This window comes from Seriola lalandi, unplaced genomic scaffold (genome assembly GCF_002814215.2).
Source record: "Seriola lalandi dorsalis isolate HSWRI2012SDOR001 ecotype SW California unplaced genomic scaffold, Sedor1 jcf7180002053711, whole genome shotgun sequence".
Classification (NCBI taxonomy): Eukaryota; Metazoa; Chordata; class Actinopteri; order Carangiformes; family Carangidae; genus Seriola; species Seriola lalandi.
This window is the reverse complement of record NW_019524264.1, coordinates 43090-67887: the sequence shown is the minus strand read 5'-3', so window position 1 is coordinate 67887 and position 24798 is coordinate 43090. Positions and strand designations below refer to the sequence as shown.

The 24798-nt window shown below is 42.8% G+C and overlaps 1 protein-coding gene across 4 annotated transcripts in view; it reads left to right on the top strand.

Annotated features, from left to right (window-relative positions):
* Nucleotides 1-24798, top strand: part of LOC111651639 (AT-rich interactive domain-containing protein 1B-like) — a 170412-nt gene that overhangs the window by 114807 nt on the left and 30807 nt on the right. For all 4 annotated transcript variants that reach the window (XM_023401636.2, XM_023401639.2, XM_023401637.2 and 1 more), the window contains exons 5-7: nucleotides 1019-1319; nucleotides 13959-14045; nucleotides 17013-17192. In XM_023401636.2, the coding sequence (XP_023257404.1) occupies nucleotides 1019-1319; nucleotides 13959-14045; nucleotides 17013-17192 (568 nt within the window). The remainder of the gene's footprint in view (nucleotides 1-1018; nucleotides 1320-13958; nucleotides 14046-17012; nucleotides 17193-24798) is intronic.

Here is a 24798-nt window from a genome sequence, read left to right as displayed (position 1 = left end):
GTAGGTGTTGCTGGGTTCATTTTGAGACATAAACATAAACTCTAAGTGACATATAGACACATTTCTGTCTGCGGTAACAGCAATGGTTGCACAGGGCTCAGGTGGGACAGGAGTGGAGGGTCAACAGGCCTGGTATAGCAGGTAGGATCAGCTGGCATACACCCGCAACTCTTCCCCTTCCTCCCCAAGCGGGCACCAGCCAGGAAACCGGGGGGGTCACTTACAGGTGACTTCCCCCATACTCAGCTACAGCTGGGGCACAGCCGCTTGTGTGTGTGTGTGTGTGTGTGTGTGTGTGTGTGTGTGTCTCTGAATGTGTGTGATGTGTAGTTAAGGGGCAGCCATCACATTGGATTATCCTTACTTCTACAACTGTCTCTCTTTCATCTCTCTTTCTCTTCTCACTCCCATTTTTGTGCAGTGAGAATTCTGTCAGCAGTATTGGTGGGGAATCCCTGGAATCAATTCAGGAGGGGGAGTACCTACTAAGCACACTCTCTCTCTCACACACACACAAATACACAATCCTCTGCTCACCACCGGGAACGAAAACTGTAATATGAACTTACCCTTGGTCTGAATGAAAGCCCATTACAATTCATTTTTACCACTGCACCGCAGTGTACAGTGGTGGCTTCTTCTGTGGTTAATGTTTTTGCTCCCCTGCCATATTAACCGCTGTCACTACCTCAGCAGGTCACAGAAAAGGCAAACACTGCTCATGCACATGTAAACTTTTAACCTTTTAACCTGTAGTGCCTTATGAAAACAATGGAAATATGTTTGCGTTTTCCTTTTTTTCTTTTATAGATAATACAATCTGGTCTTTTAACCATATAATCATATTCAACCATGCTGAAATAGTTGCAATGGTACTATTTCATTATGACATAATAAGAAACTGGGGAAATTTTGTGCTTGCTTGAGTTTAAATTTGCCACCTGCTGCATGTCACCTCTCATAAAATGCTTGGGTGAGCTTTATAAATACTCACTGTAAGTCCTTTCTTCTGTTCCAGGATCTGTCCGGCTCGATTGATGACCTCCCCACAGGGACGGATGTTGGTCTGGGCTCAGCCGTCAGTGCCGGTGGCTCCTCCAGCAGCAGCAGTAGTAGCCAGGGGGAGCAGGGAGGCGCCAGTAACCAGGGACAGTCCCCCTTCTCCCCACACGCCTCCCCACATCTCCCCAGCCAGCGGAGCGGCCCCTCTCCCTCCCCTGTTGGCTCGCCTGCAGGCTCCACTCAGTCCCAGCAGTCCCGATCTGGCTCTGGACCCATCTCTCCTGCCAGCGGACCCTCTGCCAACACCGCCGTACCAGGTAGGATGGCCATTAGAGCCACTAAAAGTATGTGCACATGAATCTCGATAATCTCATTTTATCTTGATGAAAGGTGCAACTTGTAGCATAACTTTATTAGTTTAATCACCGCAAACAAACAAGACTATCACTGACAAGATTTGCTGCTGGAACCAGACACTGCACTGCATTTTACATCGTGTACCGCCAAGTTAGATTCCCTGGGAAATTTGCAAAATTGCTTTACAGCTTAAGGGGAAATTGCTTTGTGCCACCAAACAAGAGGCTGCTGTTTGAAACCAAATTAGAAAACAATCACAAAAATACCCCAGTCAGTGATGTCACACCAGGCGTATTGCCTTTGACAGTTGATGGAAAAATAGCTGCTGACATCACTGATTGGGGTGTGGCCATCGAGAGTTTCTCACCAGATGTTTTTCAGTGTTTATTTTCTGTTTGATAATAATAGTCCTTGGAGGATCTTTAAGGCATTGCCATTAGTAAACCTGTTGCAGCTGAAAGCATTTCACAGTTATCACACCTACATTTCTGTTTGACCTTTCCATTTATTTTGCTATTTAAAGACCGGAGCCTGATTTCATTTGTTTTTAAATATGTGCATTTAAAGAGGATTTTAAAAAGGTCATGTAGAAAACTGACCCTGGCGCAGAATTGGTATACATGTTTCCACAAATAACAGCATTCCAGTATTTAAATGTATTGTGTGTTTGCAGACTGAGAGTGTATTGCAAGGATAAAGCTTTCGCATTACACCTTTGTATGACCAAACAGGCAAATAAATCAGACAAGAAAAAACAGGGGTGAACTTGTTTTTTCTACATAATCAGTCTTAATTTAACATGGTTATCCATTATAATATTTTCCATGTAAACATATCCACTGAGGTTTTCCTTGAGTGTGAATTGAGCAGGGTTTGACCTCTTTTTAGAGCAGCCTGGATGACCCATAGCTGGTTGCAACCTCTTGGTCTAACAGCATCTGTTTTTTTTTCTCGTCTCCAACTCACTATATAATCCATCCAGATCAATTTTCATTCTGCCAGTTAGGACAGAGGATGAAGCCGAGTGTACGCCTCAGCAGAAGACCAAATAATATCAATCCAGCTTGTCTAGACTTTCATATCTCTGGTCCATTTGAAATCCTGATTCAGACGAATATTACAGCTTAGTGCAGAGCACTTCATGGAATGTGTCTCATTCATTTTCTTCACACGGTTTTTGTCTTTGCATTGTGGGGATTTGTTAAGTCTTTGATCACTGTGTTGTAGGAACATGTCCCTATATTGCAGTGGAATTTTAATAGAGTCCATCTCCCTGCTACCTGTGGATTGCACAAGTATTTCCAACATTTATGTCCAGACAATATTTCCTCTTCACTCTGAGTGTTAATGAATTGAGACTTGCTCTTGGTGGAGGACCTCCCATCTGATTTGTAGCCTTATCTAAAATATGGCAGGCCAAACAAGACACCAACAGGATTATCAGACAATGCAGGGTGTGCCTGTTTGTCTCCTGAGGCCACATAACCATTTAGATAAACACTTTATAAACAAGTGTGGATTTGATTTCCCTGTGACAGGACGTGTGAATGAGTGTGTGTCTGCGTGGATGCCGTTCCCTCCTGGCCTCCCCGTCATCCCACCACCTCTCTGCCCAACTGAGTGACTGACCGGCGCATCAGCATATCTCAGACCTGTCAGTCACTCTGATGAGGCGGAGCAAAATGTCTTGAGTTGAGAACCTGACGCCAGCTCCTCCTCCCTTTCCTCTCCTCGCAGCCGCTTACCAGAGTGATTGACGCTAATGAAAAACTGGGACAGTGGGTTTCCAGGCGCTCGTGCCAAGAATCATGACAAGAATCCGGAATGAGGCGGCAAAGATGGGAAGCGAAACCGATCGCTGGGACATGATTAATAAGAAAATATTTTAAAATATTCCCCATGCCAAATAAATGGTGATAAAGCATGGAGCAGTGAGTAACATCTGGCATGTTTTAGCGGCTGTACTACAATCAGTTTGAATTAGATCAAGGAGCAGCCAGCCTATGAGAGACACAGGAGAACTAATGTGGTTAGCACACATCTGATTACTAATGCTCTGCTTTCTAACGCTTCATCACAAGTTAGGACACTTTGGTTAATGTTGTCGTCATAGTTCAGAACAAGTCAGTGAGGACAGGAGGGAGCAAGGGACTTAACAAGCAACACAGTGTATGTGTAATGTGTGTGTGTGTGTGTGTGTGTTGTTTTCTGAGATTTGTATCTTCAGTAGTCTCAGTCTGTAGCCATAAAAAAAAAACACATTCCTCATTATTTAAAGCAGTTTTGTGAACAACAGTGTCATCAAAATAAACAAAATAAGACAAACATTAATAAGCTAATTAATTAGTGTGGAAAAACTAAAACTGTTTTTATCTGCGGTAGTTTGAGCTCCAGTCAAGTAAAAGTCAAAACACACCATATCTTGCGGCTGCATTGCATTCTGCTCCATTAAGACTCCTGTCAGTGGAGAAATTTGAATTAGCAGTCTCTTCTATAATGGATTCTGCCCCATGACCAACATCAAAATCAGCTGTTTGCATTAATGATTTAGGTAGTTTTTTTTTCTCTGTAAACTCCATTGTAGCTGTGCTGTAAATGTGATGTCATATTGTCAGTTTGGGCAAGTATCCACATACGGGAAAATACAAAGAAAAACTGTAGCTGCATGAGTCTTAAAGGGAACCTGTTATGCTCATTTCTTGCTCTGTATTTTTATTCTGGGACTCCACTAGAGTAGCTTTGCATGATTCACAGTTGAAAAAAAAAAACCTAATTTATTTCATACTGCTTGTTATGCAACCCCTCAGTTGAGCCGCTGAATGAAACAGGCAATATTAGCTCAGACCTCCTTAAGAGACCTGCTTAAAAGCCAACTTTCTTCTGATTGGCCAACGTCCAGAAGCACCAAGTGCTTGTCCTCTTACCTTCTGAAAGCAACTGTAAAAAAAAAAAAAAATTAGTAACTAAAGTAACTAAATCAATTGGAAATGGCAACTTTTCAAACCCATCTGTAAGATGAGAGTGAGCATTTGCAGCAACCAACAAAGATTAGAGCAGGACGTCTCTGTTCAGTAAATATTAGGCCCATTACCTGCTTGTTGTGTGACATAACAGTGGATTTAGTCTTTCAATCACAATCCGTATAGAACATTTTTTCTATATGTTCCCCTTTTAATAGTTTTATGTGTGGGATGTGCTATAATGCAGACTGAAGTAAAAGGTAAATGGACTTATATAGTGCTTTTTCTAGTCTTACTGACCACTCAAAGCGCTTTACAATACTTGCCCACATCCAACAATTCACTAACACGTCCACCGATGGAACAGCCATCAGGGGCAATGTGGGGTTCAGTATCTTGCCCAAGGGCACTTCTACACGCGGCCTGGAGGAGCCGGGGAGCTGACATCAGCACCTTGCAAAAGAAGAGCTGAAGAGATGTTGCAAACCGTTGCAAAGTGTTCAGAGTAGCCTGTTAAACTTTGGCCATTTTTAATATGGACATCCCACATTATGTATATGACAGAAAATAGAGAAAAGCGCAATAGATCCTCTTTAAAGTATTCTAGTGCGGATCTTTCGTTTAAATACAAACAAAACTGTGTGTGCTTATGTGTTATTCTGTCACTGGTCAGCCTCCCTCTGTGGAGTGATGCGACATGTCACACGGCTGAGCACTCACGGCATACACGTTACCCTTGACAGCGGTCAGAGGAGAGCAATTTCATCATGTCATCCTTTCACCTGGCTGTCAAACACACACGCACACACACACATAGAAAAATGACACAGAAGGCAGGTAAAGCACACATAACAGCACTTCAGCACACATACCTATAAACAGTTTATTTCACACTACACATACATGGTCACACATATAAATCACCTATACATGCTCGCATGGATGAGCAACAGTGTTGTTTGTGTGTGTGTGTGTGTGTGTGTGTGTGTATGTATGTATATGTGTGTGTTTGTGTTTTTATGTGTGTGTGTGTGTGTGTGTGTGTGTGTGTGTGTGTGTGTGTGTGTGTGTGTGTGTGTGTGTGTGTGAGTGAGTGAAAAAAAATCAGACGGGGGGAGACTGACAGATTGCCAGCCTATCATACACCCATACACTTGCACAAATCTATCTTGTCGGAGCTCCACAGCATGCCTGTGATTCTCTTGTCTCCTCTTCTTTCTCCCCCCTCTCTCTCTCTCTCTCTCTCTCTCTCTCTTGCTCTCGCTCTCGCTCACTCTGTCCCTGTCTCTCCATGAAGCAAATCCAATACACTGTAACATTATCCGGGCCTCGCCTTGCTATTTGGATTCTCTCCCGGAGCCAAAAAGGCACACACAGGGCCAAATTGATTTTCCTGTTGCGCTAGATTTGTGACAGTCGAGCAGAAATCACATTGCTCAACCGCCAACCTCCCCCTCCTCTTCCTCCACCTCGTATGCACACGCACATACACAAAAACGGCCTCTCATACGCACACACATACACACACCCCTCCTTCCTCCCAGTGTCTCTGAAGCAATTCAGAGCGTCCTCAGAATATTTTTCTCCTTCCATGAGACATCAGGGACGAGGCAAGCAGACATTCGTCTCATCTGAATGGATGTGGGGCAGAATGGGAGGTGCCGGCTTTCGAGCTTCCATCGCTGACTGTGAGCTGTGGGAGCAAGAGGCAAAGTCATCCAGTCAAAGTTCAGAGCACAATGTCCTGAAATAGTTGAGCCAGTTAGTGTCGTCCCAACTGCAGCAGCCACAAAATCCATCAGATGGGCTGATTTGCATGTGTTTGTTTGACTTTCCAAAACCCTGCATTTCCCGGATATTTCTAGATGTAGATAACATAGTGTTTGCTGTGCGCGTTTCGAGTGTGTACATGGGCTGGTTTGACAAGTTGTCTCCGGGTTGACAACCTGTCAGTATGGCGTCACTTCCTGTCAGCCTTAGTATGGCTATCACTTCTTCCCAAAAATGCGTCAAAGGCATATCCATTACCAGGCTGCACCTGATACATACTAAATCAAACTTCACACAAACAGAAACTCAGTTGTCATCAGCTCGGATCACTGTTGCTGATGGGATGGAGCTGATAAGGTGCAGAGATGCCTGCTGCTATGTGAGGGAAAATCCCACAACAGATTTCAGTGTCAACAAAATATATTGCAAGAAAATATTCTGCTCTTCTGACGCTTTTCAGATCTAAAAGTAGTGGAAGTTCTCTGGGAAGCAGGCTGTTGCTCCACAATCACCTACAGATGTTCACTGGGTTGAGATCTTGTAACTATGGAGGCCTTAGCCATTCAGTGCCCTGTATAGAATCATTTGCATTTGTTTCTCTATTCATTTATTCAGGTTTTTCTTTTCATTAGTCACCCGCCTGTACACATACTGCAGTATATACTGGGTTATTGTACAGAGAAACTGGGGTTGAATGTTTTCCCATTCATAGCTAGTTGCAATGCTGATATCACTAAGGGGATAGCACAGCATGTTTCTCAAAACAGATTTTTCCCAATCAAGCTTTGCTTTGTTTGAAAGAAAAAGTGACCATTTTAACTACTTAGAAAATACGTCACCATGGTGATCTTTGTTTAGACTGAAAGCCCTAACACATAGTAAAGAAACTAGATTGGAACTGTCTGTATTTATGCCCTTCTTCAGGTCTGGTCCGTGTTTGGGTATTTTTATCTCTCTGTGTGCGCCTGTGTTTACACATTTATGTCTGCATGCCTGCCAGCCTTTGAAGGCCAAACTGCAATACTTTTCCACATTGTGCAGCTACTAATTGACACAGAGCACATCCACACTCCTCCATGGCCCAGCTTGCTCTGTCTGCTGTGCAAAATCACAAATACTCATCTCTCCCTCTTCTATTTTTCTCTCTCTTGTTCTTCTCTCTCCACCAAGGTCCTCCGAGGTCCAGTTAACAGTGCCTGCCTGCCCTCCCTCCTTCCTCCCCCTCCCCCTGTTCCGCGTCCTCTCACCTCTTTCTTCCATCTCTCCTCACCCCTCCAAGTTTTTATTTTCTTCTAAAGAGGTGATTGGAGCTCGCGGGCGAGCGCTCGGGAGAGTTTAAGCTGTTTATCTGCGCTTCGCTTCAAGTGCTTCCAGGGCCTAGAAAAGGACAGAGAGGTCAGGGCGAGTGGAGGAGGGAGAGGGGAAGGAAGAATAGATGGAGGGTTTGAGACAGAGAGGGAGAGAAAGCCAGGCCTGTCCAGTTTGTTAGCTCAAGGATCCTTCCCCATGAATCTCCTCCAACCCGCTTTATATCCACTCTTGTCCTTTACATTGTCCCCCAGACTTGCCTGTGGTTTGCACTCAGTTTTTCATTAAAAAATACATATATTTCTGTCTCTAATTATGGTAATTAGAACCACAGAAAAAAAACTTGTGCTCTTTTTCCACACTGAGGTCAAAGGTCAAGCATAGACGCCTGGAAGGAACAGGAGTGATGACCTCAGATCAGGCTTATATGCAAAAAGGTGGCAATTTTTTTTTAAACAATGCCATTAAACGATTTCCCCAACGAGAGAGAAAAACAAATTTACAAGCTTCAAAATATCAGACCAGAATAGACGCTGCAGGGTTGCTCGTCCAAAACTTATATTTTTCCTCTGTTAGTGGTGAAAGTTATTACAAGAAAGCAGCGGAAGAGGGTGGGGGAGTTGAGTTTTTATGCGAGTGTGTTTTGCAGTGTAGAGTGTGAGGAGCCGGGCAAGTTTTCTAGTCGCACCACTCCCTAAGAGGCTGTGTGGTGGGAACACTGCCTCTGGCTGTCCCTGTCCCTCTCTCTTTCTCTCATTATTTTTTATTGTGCTCGCTTTCTCTTATGTTCCCTCTCGTGTCTCACGTTCCCTCGTCCCCACCCTTTCCTCCCCATCTCTGTTTGTCTCTGCTGCTTTCTTCGCTCAGAGCGTCGCTGTGGTACAGGCCTCCCACCGAGGAACAAGGCTGAATTTTCCATCCACATTTCTTCCTCTGTTCCTCCCTCTTATTTCTCCACATCTTTCCCCCAGCTCTCTTTCTCCACTTTTGTCCTTTTTTTTTTTTCCGTCTTCATCCCCATCCACACATCAACCCCACCACCACCACCACAACTCTTTCCCCACCTCCCACATGCCTCTGTCTCTTCTCCTCCTGATGGCTGCTCGTGTTCGAAGTGAAACAGCAAAATGCCCTCCCCACAGGCATTATATTCACAAAGCACACCGTCGGCCAAAACAGGGGGAAAAAAAAGAAAAAGAAAAAGACGGCGCCCGCTTGCTGTGTTAGCCGTTTAGAGAAATCCCATTCTAACTCCGTCCGAATGGAAAGCCCTAACTGGAGCACAGTGCGCAATTATTTTCTCTCCCCAACACCTATTTTCTTGCTTTCTCTCACTCCATCGCTCTCTCTCCCCCGCATCCTGCTCGCTGTTTTTTTAGCTTAAGCTGCAGTTTTGCTTTACTTACAGTTGCTACTCAGCGTTGGAAGTAATGAGGATCTTGGGAGAGCGCTTGTTTTGCGAGCCACTGCAGGCCTGCGCTCGTCCCCTATAGGGAGAGTTAACTGGCATTAGCCCCCGGCTTGGAGAGGCATTGACTCGTACCCATAGAGATCTAAACCACCATTATTGGAGCCTGCTGTTTATCTGCCTCTTTCCCCTAAAGACGCGGCAAGTAGGGGATATTACCTTGGTGTGTGTGAGTGTGTGTCTGTGTGTGTGTGTGTGTATTTGTTGGGTGGTGCAGGTGTGTGTGTGCATTTACAGCCTAAGGGTTGTATTAAGAGATGGTGCTGAAGCAGCCCTTTCTCTCTATTCTACACCAGTCTATTAGTGCTCACCGCTGTTACCTCACTTTAGCAAAAAATGGCCCCCGCTGCTCCAGGGGGTCTGTGTTTGTGAGAAACAGTGAGGGAGTGTGAATGTGTGTGTGAAGTGGAGCTAAGCAGAGGCATCACTCCATCTTTGTGTATACCGACAGTAAATCTGCACAAACTTGCAAGCAAGTGCGCACGTCTGCTAATGCACACCCACACCTTCCTTTCATCAGCAATTAATAAAAGTCTTTTCACTGACTGTCTGGTTGACTTTTCTTCACTGACATTACACACACACACACACACACACACAGTAGCTTCTAAGCTTAATATTACCAGGGCCCTGAAACAAAACAGAAATATGGCCACAAGTACTCTCCCTCGGCTTTGAACTTCCCCGGCATTTGCGTTTGAAACCCTGATGAAAAAAAGCTTCAAAGACCACACTCCCTCTCTTCAAAGGAGACTCAGGGTTGTCTCAACAGTCCTTGTGGAAGAGAAATTTAAAATGTGTATTGGGTTTTTAGCAAGGAGCATTATCTCCAAAAAAGCAATGAACTGCCATTACTTTTGGCCCTTGCTGCCTTGTATCATGAGGAGAGAGTAGAAAATGGATGTGCTCACTAAGTGCCTTTTTATAAAGAGGAAATTACAGTTATTTGACTCCTCAGCAACATTCCAAAGAGCGTCCTCGTTCTAGATACCTCCCTGTTTGTTCTTCATGACTTCATGCAGCATGTCTCGTCCTTCTAAAACCCTGTCCGCATGATCAAAACATCAGATCTGTTGCTCTTTAAAGCCTAATGCTCTTTGATAGATCACTGTTCAGGACAAACATTTGTACAGGTGCGCTCATATCTCTCTGATGAATGAATTGTAATTGAAACCCAAAAATCACCAAATTATTTGAATACAGAAACAAAAATCACCAAATTATTTCAAAATAAAAGTACTTTGCCTCTCAGATGCTCTGAAACTATTTTGGATGTGAGTAACAGCTTCTTTTTTTTTTTTTTTTTTGCAATGATTTTCATTAGTTTGTATTTGTGTATGTTTATATGTGTGTGTTCAGCTGGGCTCTCGTGGAGGTGTAAATTGCAGACAGTGGATAAAGATTGCCACATGTGCTAATTGTGCTGTAGAACACCTATGGGAACACTAGCATTACAACGACCAAGCACATACTCGTGAAAACATACATAGTTAAAACTTAAAAGCATCATTACTGTCAAAAAGATACAAGCATGATCACAGTCATCTCATCATCATCATTTAAACAAAGCCCATGTTACACTACAAAAAAACGCACATGTACTGCAAAAATACACACACATGTACACAAAAAGTTACATATCCTCCAAAGTTACTGCCAGACAATCTTGGACACAAGACACACCAGTAAAAGGAAGATGGCCTGGTTGGTGAAGGCATTTCCATACTATTTATTTGTTTTACATTTTCATTTGTAGCTAGCTTTTTTTTCCGTGGACAGGCAAAGATATACAGTCAGCTCCTGCTGACATTTAGGTCTCTCCCCTCTCTCTCTATCTCTCTCTCTCTCTCTCTCTCTCTCAGCAGCATGCGGGGAAGAGCTGCACGTCAAAGATTCAGCGTATGAATTATTAATGGTACGGATTAAACGTGCCAGGACTCACTGTTGAGCCTGTTTGTTTTATTTTGACGTAATTATTTAATGGTACCTTGTTAAAAATGATAGTGAGGAGAAGTGAGGAAAGGAAAAAATAGGAGAGGAGAGGAGAGGAAAGGAAAGGAGAATAGAAGAGAAAGCAAGGGAGGAAGGACAGAGGAGAGGTGAGAAGAGGCTTTGTTTGGAAAAGTAATTGGTTGTGAAATAATTACGATGTGCTCCAAGCTTGACTCATTCATGGGGGGGCGAGGCCTTGTCAACTCTACTACTTCTTCTCTCTCATCTGTTTTTCAATTCTTTCACAACAAGGTTCTCAGTTTCTTGTTTTTCTTTCTTTTCCCTCTTTGTCTTTGTTTTCTCTCTGTCTCTTTCTCTCTCTCCACACACACAAACACACATATACACACACTCATATGTCTTTGCATTAAGCTCATCTCTGGTGACAATTTACATGGCTATGTGGAAAGAGTAGTGGAGCATGGAGGGCACAGTTCCCTATTTATACCTTCATAGTGACACACGCACACACACACACACACACACACACACACACACACACACACAAACACACAAACACACACACACACATACAGTACAAGCTGCTGTCACCACCACTCTGCCATCCAAACAAACACAGTCTGACAGCATAGCTGGTGCCTGGCATGCATCCTTGCACACACACATACACAAACACACACACACACACACAAAGACTAGCCTTTACTGTAGGGTTGGCTTTCATAGTTTAAGGGTTCAGTAAACTCCTGCTAGCACGCTTCATCCCCACTACCCATCCACCCATCTAAAACCGCGCAGCAGCTAAATCTGTCCCTGCAGCAACAAGTGGCCATGACCCTCTCCGAGACGCTTTAGGCTTCTCCTGTCACACTTACACACTACTTACTCTTACACACATACTACACAAACATCACAATGTAGTGTTAATATACACACTTTAGCAGAAACAAGCACATTCATGAGAGTGTACATCATCAGGGGCAGCATTTTCCTACATACGACTGCACACAAACGTACATACACACTTACCAGTGGTGGAAAGTGGCTCAAATACTGTATTTCAGCATAAGTTTGTGGAACTTATATTTAACAGTAGTATTACTGTTTTATGCAACTTTTTCCTCCACCATGTTTATTGGACATCCATAGTAACTAGTTATTTAGTTACTTATTCAGATAAAAATTAAATTAAAGTCCCAACACAACGTACGAAAATTTAAAATTTCCTCTCCTCAAGCTGGTATGTTAAAGGGCTTATGATAATAAGCCAGTTACATAATGTATATCATAATAACCGTTCTGGAATGGGCACACTGTCCTGCTAGCAATTGTGTATTTTTACTTAAGAAAAATTTTTAAATGAGGACTTGAAATTGGATATTTTTTCATTGTAGTATTGCTACTTTTACTTAAGTAAAGTCGTACGTCTTCCATTACTGGTACATACACACGTAGAAATACGTCGCCAGGATTTCTGTGTGTTATCTCAGAGTTGCTTCAACGTTCATAAACTGACGTTTCCCCTTCCCTCCCGCCACATGGTGATGGACTAACTAATCGAATATTCTCTCTTTGAAGCAATGCTGCTGGATCTATTCATGTGTGAGGCAGGGGGTCTGTGTGTATGTGTGTGTGTGTCTGTGTGTTTGTGTGTATGTGAATATTTGAGCACATATCCTATGTGCCTTTGTGGTATTACGTGTGTTTCCTTGTGTGCTTGAGTGTGTTTATTTACACTTGTTTGTGCAATTACTTTTACGCCTGTGTGTGTGTGTGTGTGTGTGTGTGTGTGTGTGTGTAGGCGGCCGGGTGGATGGAAATGTTGTTTATGCAGTTTTATGCAAAGCAATTATGTTGACTTAATTGGGTTTGTTTATGTGGAGAGTGTGCCACCCCCAGTCATGTATTACTGCTATCATGGACAGACGCATCACAGACACACATATGCATACACACTTCTCCTAACAGCACTTTCTACTGCATGATTGACTAATGTGAAGTGTTCCTCTATTACAGCAAATATATATTCACTGTGAGTTTTAAGGACACTGTAGCAACAAAATTGTGTTACTACAGCACTCCAGCTGTACTTCATCCTCGGTCCGTGATTAGTATCGGCACATATTCCTATTTCTATAGAAAAGCAAATCATATACTGTAATTGTAAAAAATATATACTGACAATCACTGAACATGAACAGTTGAATAACTTCAACATTTCTCGCATGTTTGTTCATGTTGCATGTCAAATACATAATATTTAAGCACTGTATTACCCATCTCATCCACAGAAATGTACAATCGGTATAGTTTAAATTAACAAACCAGATTTCCCCTTGTCTTTCCCTCTCGACATTGTCTCAGTTTTGAATCCAAAGATAAAAGGTTAATTTGCCATCTCTCTCCTTCCTCTGGGCCAAATCAATCCACCATAGTCTCCGTCTGCCATTGTCCTAATCAGACCCTCAACTCACTATTGGATTTCAATGGAACAGGCGCTGCCCAAAGACCTGCACAACCACCTAATCAATGATCCTCAAATGGCTGTGGTTTTCCATAGGGGATCGCTCTGACTTTAATGCTTACACAAGGAAGTAGCACAGGGTCCAATGACTTGATATGTCCTCTGGAAGTGCATTTGTCATTTAGCTAATAGTGAATCACAAACAACTTCATGTATAGTGATTGTTCTTGGTGTTGTCTGTAAACGTTAAATTCTTGACACTCTAAACAAAGCCAGGGCAGCCTCTGTCTAAGCAACACTACAGCTTAATACTGATAATTCCTCATTGTTTTTCTTTTGTCAATCAAATGACAGGGAACTTTTTGAACCAGGTAACTTTTGTGCAATTGAAATAAAATGCAGAGAAAGACAAAAGTGGTCTTTCAGGGCTTTATTGTTACAACAGTTTCTGCAATTTCATTCAATTTTCGAGCAAGGCAGATAGGAAGCAAATATAAATCCATTTCGTATTGGTCGCTTTCATGCAAATAATGGAATTCAATTCATGCAAAACATTTTTTCTTTTAATGTGACAGCTTTTGTTAGAGAGACAGGATTGTACCATTGTAGCCCTAAAATGAGTCAGTGCCACATGTTTGTCTGAATCTTCAAGTCCTGACTTCATGTCGTTGTGCAGGTTCCACCATGGCCCCACAGAACTCTGGCAACGGACCAGATGGATCCCACCCACCAATCACCCGCTCACCTATGGCTCAGGAGAGAGGTATGTGTATGTGTGTGAGCCACTGGCTTACATTTTATATTTGGCCTTGTCTGGTGGGAGAATAGTGAAGGTTGTAATAGTGGAATGCCATGTGTGTAAATACATGTGTGCTCATGGCATTATTTTTATTTTTAGTGAACTTATTTGCTAGAAGCCTTAGGAGACCCAGTGTGTATGCTGTAGCCTCTGTCTGTATATCACATAAATAATAAAGATATACTGCGTACTTACAAAATCAAACCAATCAAAAATGGAAAAAGCTTTGTTTCTGTAGTGAGGAGTGCATGAAGATTAGAGACGTTAGCAAAGGGAAAACAGAAATGGTATGTTAGCAAAGCTCAGAGAATAGCACCACTAAAAATTTTCTGACTTCAAGCATGAGGCCTTAGCACAGACATGTAAACAATTGGACTAGACTGGCTTAATGCAACATTTTCTGTCTGTAAAACCATACTGTTCCATAATGAATTCCTTCAGCAAGTATACCGCCCTCTTTACAATTTCCATAATGCTCTTCACTCTTGACAACACTACTATGTGTTTGAAACTTTTTAAATACACACAGGATCAAATAATAGTCGCTGTAGTTAAGGCTGAGCAGGTCCACACACACGCACACACATACACATACACAAGGTCTTAGCGTTATGCTTTGTAGGTCATGGGAAAATCACCGTTTTGTAAAAATGTTACAGTAAATATTCACTCAACTTATCCTGGATTTTGTTCAAGTCAGAATGTGTGTTCTTTTGATAACACCACTTCAGTTTTGACCACAACTTGTTGTCAAAGGCTTAAAACATGAATGCTAACCCACAAGCCACATGTGCCAGCCAAACGCGAATGTTTCCAGTAATTATGGCCACTTCTCGACTATCTCTAAAAGCGGCAGAATCGCTCGTTTAAAAACAAAAAAAAAAATCAGCATCCACACAACTTTGCAAACAAGCTGAAAGACTAGGATGTAACCTTAATGGAATGACTGTGATGCTCCCTCTCTATCACCCACCAAAGAGCAGTTAAGTCAGAGAGAGACAGAGGGAGTGGATGGATGAAGACAAAGAGAGAGAGAAAGTGAGGCGCTGTAAAAGGTTATTTCCCAACATGATGAAATCAAGCTGGAGATTTAATGCTGCTCTCTAATGCCTGTAAACCTCGAGCCCTCCCCAGCCCAGTCCAGGAAAACACAGTGCTGGTTAACAGGACTGGCTGTTGTTTTCGCCTTTTTTTTCTATCTAGGATTAAACCCCCACCCACCCCCACCCCCTCCCGAACACACACGTCCCACTTTGCTCAAGTGCCTGCCTCCCTAAGAGCCTCTCTCCACTCTTCATTTCCATAAATCCGCTGAATGTCCCTTTTTTGCCCCCCCCCCCCCTTCTCTCGTGTGCTTCGCCGGCTGCCTGTTGTTGTTGTTGTTGTTGTTGTCCGGCTGAGAGCTTCATTCGCTTTGCTTGAAAGAGAGAAAGGTTCATGTGCATGTGTGTGTAAAGAGGGAGAGGGAACGAAGCAGAGAGAGAAATCCTTGAATGTGTTATTTGCTTTTTTAGCACTGTCTGCAAAATGTTCCTCTCCCCATTCATTTTCCAGGCAATTTAAAGTGCGGTATTACACACTGTATTTTTTTTCTCCTCCTCTCCCAGAATCCCCTTACCCTAATGGAAGCAAAACATTACAATAATGTCCTCGCTCCTTAAACCCAGCACTCGCAGCCTAAGCACTTTCAGGCCCCAATCGCTCTTTCCCTCCGTTGCACTGTCTTTCCCTCCCACACACACTTCTCTCTCTGCCTTTCTTTCTGTCTTGGCCTCTGTCTCTTTCCCACACACAAACACACACTCACATACAGCTTTTATTGCTCTCCTTCTCTGTTATCTACCCCCCCCCCACCACTCAGAAGCGCAAATATGTACATGCATGTATACCCACATAGCATTTTTAAACTTCTATCTCCTTCCTCTCCCTTCCCATTTTCTCTTGCTCTCTTAGCAAAAACAAGGAATTATACAAGTGTCAACTTGCACTTTCCAACCCCGTCGTTTCCCTGAACACCAAACTCACTAAAGAGTCAGTCTGTGCACGCTCAGTCAATAAAGTGGATAGCTATCAAAGTTTACACTCGAGCAGACCCAATCCATTTACACCTAATCTGCTATACTGAATCCCCCCAACACACACACACAGACACACATCCACACCCACACACTCTTTCTTTTTCCCTCAATGGCCGTCCAGCGACCTTTCCCCATTCGTGGTGGATTGGGAGACCTTTCTGTGGGTTTTAAAAACGAACGGGGCGGTTTGAAAGAGCGAAGCCCAGGCGAGGATCGCTCCAAATGTCAATTTGAATGGTGGAGGCGAGTTTGGGCCTGAGAGGCTTTGACACATCTATTGACAGAACGGCTTAGAATAACATAGTAGCCATGGTCAAATCACTGGTTTATTCTGTGGAGAGTAGAGAGTCTTTTTTTTTTTTTTTCAGCTCGAGCATACCAATTCTTTGGCACATACACGTAGACCCAGCTTTTGCGGCAACATACATCTTTCAGGCCAGGTATACACTTGACCTGTGCTTTTGCAAGTGATAAAGTTCATTACATCTTCTCTCTGTGTGTGTTTATTTGTGCTCAGGGTTTACTTTAAATGTCAGCCTGTCCATTTTGTGTGCTGTGTGGATGCTATGTTACTTACCGATGTGTATTTATGAGTAACAGGAGCCAGTGCCAAGATAAAAGATTAGAGTTTTCAAAAGGAAGGGTCTTTTTACAAGAGGAAATTGAATGGATATCCTCCATTTATCCATTTATTGAGCCAGAGAATGATCCCATCTACCCACACTCAGTCCCTCAGTCAACATTTGATTTCACTGAGCAGGTACAATCATGGCTGAAGCACCCTCTGGGTTTTTTTTTGTGTTTTATAAGCAAAGTGTTGACATTGCTTATTGTGTTTATTTGTGTTTTTCAGGGTTCATGTCTAACATGCAGAGGAACCAGGCCAGCTCCCAGTTTGCTTCTCCTCAGTCCGGACCCTCCATGTCCCCACACCCTTCACCTGGGGGCCCATTGTATCCAGGGATGGGTCCTTACTCCCAGAGCGGCCCCACAGGCCCTTATGGACCTCAAGGATCTCAGTATGGACACCAAGGTTGGAGCCTGTGTGCCTAAATGGGCATTTAGTACAAATTAAAACTTGTTTTCAGTGGCAGAATTACACATAAAGGAATTTCTGGAAGATCAGTCCATTGATTAACCTTGTAATGAAAAAGTGAAAAAGCACGTACACCAATGTCATCTGTAGGTCTTTGGTAGGCTAGCGGTTCCAGCGCTTCACACAGACTATTCAACTAAACTCCTGTACTGGCTCGCTAATCACCAACACGCTAGCAAGACAGGAACATGTTAGCGTGAGTCAGTAGCTCTCCGAGCTGAAGTTTTTTTGGTATTATACATTATTTCATTCAATGAAGAGTTTTATTAAAGAGGTAAATGTTTTGCAGATAGTCTCATAACTGTCTGCAAATACTGGATGGTTCAACACTGCTAATAAGCTGCAATACGTTTTTCCATTTTGGACTCCGCGGCTGTCCATTCCCTCAAAGGCGAGCACTGCTGACATGCCTTGGTGTATTGGTCAACGGCGCAAATTTGCACATAAAAAGATCATTAAAGTTCAAAATGTTGAGATAATTTTTCACTTTGTCAAAAATAGAGGATATAACTTTCAAGCCACCGTTTAAAAAAGACTATTCAAAACCAAAAGCGAGAGAATTTGATTTCACACAAGCTATGACGCTTTTCAAGTTTTCAGATGAATTATTAATCATAAAAACCATTAACAGGCTCTGTATTGACTTCTTTTGTTGACTTTTACCTGACACCAGATTTGTGGAGAAGCTTCTGCTTTCTGACTAGTAATATTGAAGTGATGAATACCTTGTGTATCGTTCATTCAGAGAGGTTATGGAGCAGTTTGGCCTCAAAAGGGAATGTCACATTAGTCTTTTTTGATGAATGTTGGCCACCATTCCGCAGTCACACTGGGCCTTGACATCGGTGTCACTGGTTTCAAAGAGAGTTTGCTAATGAGGAATACAAAAAGACTCATTTTGAAAGACATATCCATCTTCTGGTTCTGTTTCTAAATCTATTTGTCTCTTTCCGCAACTCATACACGCACACACAGCCACAGTCTTCTCCCGTCCTCTGCGGTGGGTCCCACAGCGGGCATTAAAAATTGGGATTTCTGAGAGTGTGACTCTAAGAATATTCATGAGACACTTGAACCCTGGACAGACCTCTTGACTCTCCTCATGATAACATTATGAGGTAGCTCCAGACTGACAAGGCAGACTGACACGTTGTGAGGTTTATCCACTGAATGATGATGTCCAATCCTGAAATAGGGCTCAATGTTTTAATATAAGCCTCTCAGAAAAGGGGCCAGTGTTTTTAAAGTCTTATTAGAGACAATAAAGGCCCTACTCAGACGTGATATAATAGTAGATAATTGCTAAATTTCCTTCAAATACATGTTAGATACTTTTGTAAATTTGGTAGGAGTGATTTTTTAGTGATTGCAGAGGGATGTTATGTCTAGATAAGAGCAGTCTCACACGTTCCCTAATCCTAAATCCAGTACCAAAAATAGGAACTTCAGAAATAGTTATGGCACCTTTTCATGTCTTAAAAGCACAGACTCGACTTCTAATGAGATGTTTACTGGGTTTGACATGTTGCGATTCATCAGTCTTTCATGAAATACTGACAACTGCAAAGATTCATATTTAGCGTCATAGATGGAGGGAAACTCTGCTCTGAGGAGTCCAGCTTGTTGGACCAATATGCACAACATGCAACCATAAGGCTTCAAATCAGTAATCAAAAGCATCTTAAGAGTTTAAAAGTGTATTGCTTCACATTTTTAATATATGCAACTAAACTAACAGAATATATCCAGTTAGATTTTAACCTCTCTGCTAATTCAAGCTGCAGTTTTTCCAAATATTGTTAACTAATTTGAAAAGTGTTAAGTTAAAGTCCTCAGTGTGATCAATGTGGGAACAACATATCTGTATTTGTTTGTTCCTGAATCATCATCGTGATAAAGCCTTCCAGACTACAGTCTTTGCTTCAGTTTACCATGTATGCAGGCCTGTTTGATGAACCATTTGGTAAATCAGTCACATCAACCATCGATTTTTTGATAACCAAGGAAAAAAAAAAAAACTTGGAAAAAAAACAAGTAACAGATTTCAGGAAATTTGTGGGGAAAAAAAGTTTGGATCGCTCTCTATAATTAAGCATTCTTCGCTCGCTTGTTTTCTCCAACGTGCGACTCCAGGCCATCCAACAAACGTTGACATCTGCTGTTGTACTTCGTTTTCCGCCTTTGGCAACACACCAGACGAAACATTATGGTATTTTTTTGGTAAATGTGTGTTTTAATGTGTCACCTTGATAAATGCGCCCATCCGTGCGTGTGTTTTCCCAAAACTGCAGCCTCTCTCTCGCATTTGTTAATGTTGATTAATAGCCCTAATGCATTTGGTATTTGGTCTCCCTTCTCCACCCACTCTTATCTCTTAATGTGACTTTGGCTGGGCTGACAGCCCAATAAGCAGAGAGAAAAAGAGAAATAAAGTAAGCAGAGAGCGACAGCGAGGCGGACTAGCCTGGAAGAGGCTCTGGAGGCAGATGAGCGTGAAATCTCACTCCAATGACAGGAGAGATGTTCTCATCAGAAACAGAAAGAACGGCTCAGAAATGCTGTCTTCCCATCACACACATATACAGTATATATTGTATATGTATGTATATTCTCATTCATATTTAAAACACTTGCAACTCACCTGCATCTGTCCTGCATTAGACTGTTCAATATATTCAGACAACAGCACAGGGAGTACCAAAAAAAACTGGCACTTGTGTGGCTGCATTTGTTTTTGCACACAGTATTGCCAAGACACACACAAAAATATGGATTCTGTTTTCCTTCCCTCATCTGTCATTTTACTCTCACCTACATACCTACGCACACTCTTCAACCTAATTTTAACCTAATCTAATCCTACTTTAACCCTTTAACCCGCAACCCTCCCACCTTAAAATAACACAATGGGCTGCACTGGTGGAAAGAAGAAGATAAAATGCAATCCAGGAAGTCCAGTTCTAGTAATGTAAAACGCTGCACAGCACAACAGTACTTCTCTGAAATAGGATTTCATGATTCTCAAATCAAATCTCAATGATCACGAGGTAAAACGAAGCATTAATATTCTATTAATATTATTCAGAGGCCTCTGGTCACCACCCCCACTGTGTCCTAATGAAATAAATAAGACTGTTGTCAGTCAGATTATGGCCTTACCTTAGCATGAACTCTAACAAGTTTAAACCCTTTTAAACTGGTAAAAGTTTTCAATGTGGGGTATTTTCCATGCGTCTCCATCATTTTGAGGACATGTGTTCCTCTTTGTTATACAATCAGTCAGAAATATGAAAACATTATTCCCGAGGCCATACAGTACTGCAGATTCCACCAATCTTCAGCGCAGGAAACTATTCATATGGACTACAGGTCAGAGCCAAGGCCCCAGTTCTTAGAGGGCCCATCAGAGGCCTGTGTAAGCTGAACAGGGCAGACAGCTGCTGGTCATTGTTCTTAATGACAGCTCCATCTGCTCCCCTTTCCTCTTCCTAGTGCACTAACAAATTAGCCAGCCATTAGCCAACACAGAAACTCACTCCAAGTTCCTGAACTCTGCTCTCTGTTTTTCTTGGCTTGTCTGTGCTGGGAGAACCCAACTCTTGGGTCTCGTATTTGTGTGTGTGTGTGTGTGTGTGTGTGTGTGTGTGTGTGTGTGTGTGTGTGTGTGTGTGTGTGTGTGTGTGTGTGAGAGACACAAAATTGTCAGTAATAATGCTTGCCACACACACTAACACTAAGAGTTTGTAGCTCACCAAAGAACAAGAAAAAAACTGTCTGGTGTTGTGTAACTTGAAAGACTGCAGCAGTGCTCTTTTATCAGGGGCAAGCGACTGTAGTGCAGCTTGTGTAACCAACTAAATAAGCTCCATCCAACATATAGGGTTAGTGATACATGAGACTGAAGGAGGACATGGCCCATCTACAAACAATACTGAAATATGTAGTAGTTATTTCACAGACTTTGGATTAGATAAGCCTGCTTCCTTCTTTTGAGATTGATGTCCAGTCGAACCCTGCCAAAGATTTTCCCTTTTACTGTTTTCTCACTGTCTGAATGAGTCTTACAGTGAATGGACTGCCCAGTATTTCCAAAAACTATTTAAGCCGCTAAATGTTTGTGGCTGTCCTTTGAAAGCCCTCTTTAACCAAAGTTAAACTGATCTCATACAGTGTGTTGATATCAGGCTCTCCTCAGGACTTAAATGACTCCAACAGCTGTTTTCAAGACATGCACTCGGACATGGTACGGAGCCAGCGTGTGGACGCACAGACAGACGGGGGAGGAGGATATCATGCCATTACAGGAAAGAGATTTGGAGTCTGTCTCGGATCTGTTCTCTCTCCCACCCATCGCATACTGCAGCCCCCCCCTCAGAGGGGTTAAGCACTCTGCTGGTAATGACCATGCTTCAGACAGCACTTTTAAGTCTTGGTGCCTTGCCGCAGCCAACGTGTAATTCGGCCAGAAAAAAGGAAAGAAAGAAAGAAAAAAACATGACTCAAGCCAGTGTCTGGGGGAGGGAGTTTTTTTGGAGGAAATTGACAGTGTGTGGTGGAGCTCTGCAGCCCCAAGGCGCACCACAGCCCTGCTTAGGCTCAGACACCCTGCCGTGAAAGGTGCTGAGGTGGATGGGAGAGGATGTGGGGGCCTCAGGCAAGAGAAGATGCTGCAAAAAAAAAACAAAAAAAAAAAACTATCCATCCCAACAAGTCATACATGTATACTGAGTCTTAAAACTGCATAAAGCAATGTAATGGATCTGCATTGACATCTCTGACAGATTTGTCTTTGACGTTATTGTGAACGGCTTATTTTCAAGATATTTCAACTGTTAAAAACAGATACAGCGGAGTTAGAAACAGTTCAAATTATGTTTCAAGTAAAAGAACTTTATACTTAATACTACTGTATAACACATTAAGCAGCATCAGAAGGGAAAAATAAAGGTAGCGTCACTCATACTGAGGTTTAGAAAATGTACTCCTAAGAAATGAGTACCAGGGTGTCTTATCCTCTCTTACCCACTCTCACAAATAAAACCATCTTCCCCTAACCCCTACCACCTCCATAAAAAAAGTAAAAGAGAAAAATACTGTTATACGTTTTTTTTATTATTATTATTTGTGTTCGGCCACATGTGGACACGGACAGTCTGCCGGCGCTCCTGTCATTGGTAGCTCAAACATGCAGCCATGTAATCTGCGTTCCACTGCTTATTGATGGAGTCCACAGCTCTGGAGGGCACGTTGGTGCACCTTCATACCTTACTCCACCGTAGCCGGGAGAATGACTGCCTCGGCTGTTAGCATTGGACGGTCCACTCTGCTGAGGAAGCAGTAGACAGTAATCTGCTCGGTCACACTCGAGCTCTCCCGCGGGAATGCAGGGATTAAACCCGGCGCAGGATACAGCGTCCACCGAATGCGTGACCGTGCCAGGAATTTCCATGTAATTGTGAACGAAGCACCATGAGCTCTCCTTCTCCTCCCCTCCATTGCACTATAAATACCGTCAAGACTCCCCAAAGGCACCAAGTGCCTGAGAAGAAGGCAAGAAACCAAGACTGAGCCACAAGGACACAAGACAGGACATATAAGAAATGACATCCTCCTTGTCCTCTTTTCCTCTTGTCCCTCCTTGATTGGTTTCCAGAGTAGTATGAGTAGCATGCAGAGTAGGTGCCGTGCATGACGCACTTCTGTGCATATATAGTATGTTACTGATAACATAAGCTAAGGGAACACATTTATTTGTCCTAGGCTTTTTTGAATGCCAGGAAGTGGTATTTCTTAGCACTTTCACTAAAGGCAGAGTTTGGGCAATAAAGAAATAAAATATGAGTTGATGCCACCAACTGTGCACAACTCTGCCCAAGAAGCCACTGCCATGGCAAAGAACAGACATACAGCTTTGTTTTCACTTCAGTGACAGATACTATATCTGAGAGGTTGCTGTTAAGGTGGATATAAAAAAAACTGATATTATAACTTGCCCTACTGTAAATACTTATTGTGTTTTCATTATATAACATGGCCATGTTGCTAATGACTCACATGGAGGCCTCAAGATTTTTTCAAGTTTCTGTGACAGCGAGTGACGAACTGTCACTCCCATGACTTCCATATTTGCCTGTCTCCTAGATCTGGAAACACTTTTAAATCAACAGCAAGTAATTCATATTTTCGACTCAGCTCTGTGAATATAACACAACATGGAGTCATCGTAGTATATTTTTTTATTAAATCAAACAGACAATTTTCCAGCATTAGCACCGTTAGTATATTTTAATTTGTTGTATATTTGTCATCGTATCTATAATAATTTTGTGTTTGACCTTTGCAGTGATCCAATATCTAATGTAATCTGAATGGCACTTTCAAAGCCTAAGAAACCATGAATTTCAGGGTTGAGCTCTCAGTCATTTTAAAAAGTGGGTTAGTGCACTATCTGTCCTTGAAGAAGTGCTCTGGCACACCACCAATCCTTCAGGAAGTGAATCATTCTTGTCAGGATGGAGCAAGTCTCTCATAGGAAAGCTTAGCATTAACCCAGTCCCACAGCTACTCTGTCTTTCCTCTGTCAGTTGAGGCAAACAGCCCACAACTAGAGCATTTTGAATGATAGTACATCAAGTGATCTCGCAATGCTGCCTGTTGACTTAATGACACCTTTTAAAAACACAAACGTCCTCAGGTAGATTTGGCTCAGCATCTCCCCCGCCAAGGAAAGTAGAGAACAGCCTCATGGAAACTTCCAGACACTCCCTCCCACTTTTTGGGTTGTTTGGCCCGCCCTCTAAAGACGGAAAAAAAATGCAGATTGTCCAAATGGGACTGTGTGATATAAACAACTCCCTGGGAGGTGTCCTGGAACCTCAGTCCGTCACAAGGGCCAAAAATCACAAAGTGTCCGCCCAGGCTATTGAGAATGTATGGCAGGCAGCCATGACATGGGGCTCAACAGCTGTCCAAAGAGGGCTGAGAGAGGTCGTTGACTGGGGCCTTGTTCATCTGCAGCAAACCGTCCACTCGAGGCGAGAGGAAGGAGGGTGCAGGGCACCGTTCCCAGGATTTTCCACAGCATTCGAGGCAGTCGCATATGAGTGGGAGAAACATGGAAATGTGTCTCTCACTGGTTGCAAGGTCTCAGATGTATTATATATGCATTTACACAGACAAGCAGATGGACGGACACACACACACACACACACACACACACACACACACACACATGTACTGTGCACCATACGTATCCTCCTGTGTTCGTTAGCAGACATCCTTTCATTCCTGAACGCTTCCCTATTATAGCCCCAAAACCCTTGACAGGTGTCAGCCGTACTCAGCTCACCGACTCACCAAAGCCTCCCCAGAAATAATCCGCTTCTTCTTTTCCCATCTCCCACAGTAGATTTCATCACAATTTCTGGACAAATTCAACCGGAGCTGCTGACTTTTATGGGAAAGACTTTTATTTTGATTCAATATAAATCCTATCTTGGGGCTTGGGGGGCATGGGTTTGTCCGCCCCCCCCCCCCCCCCCCC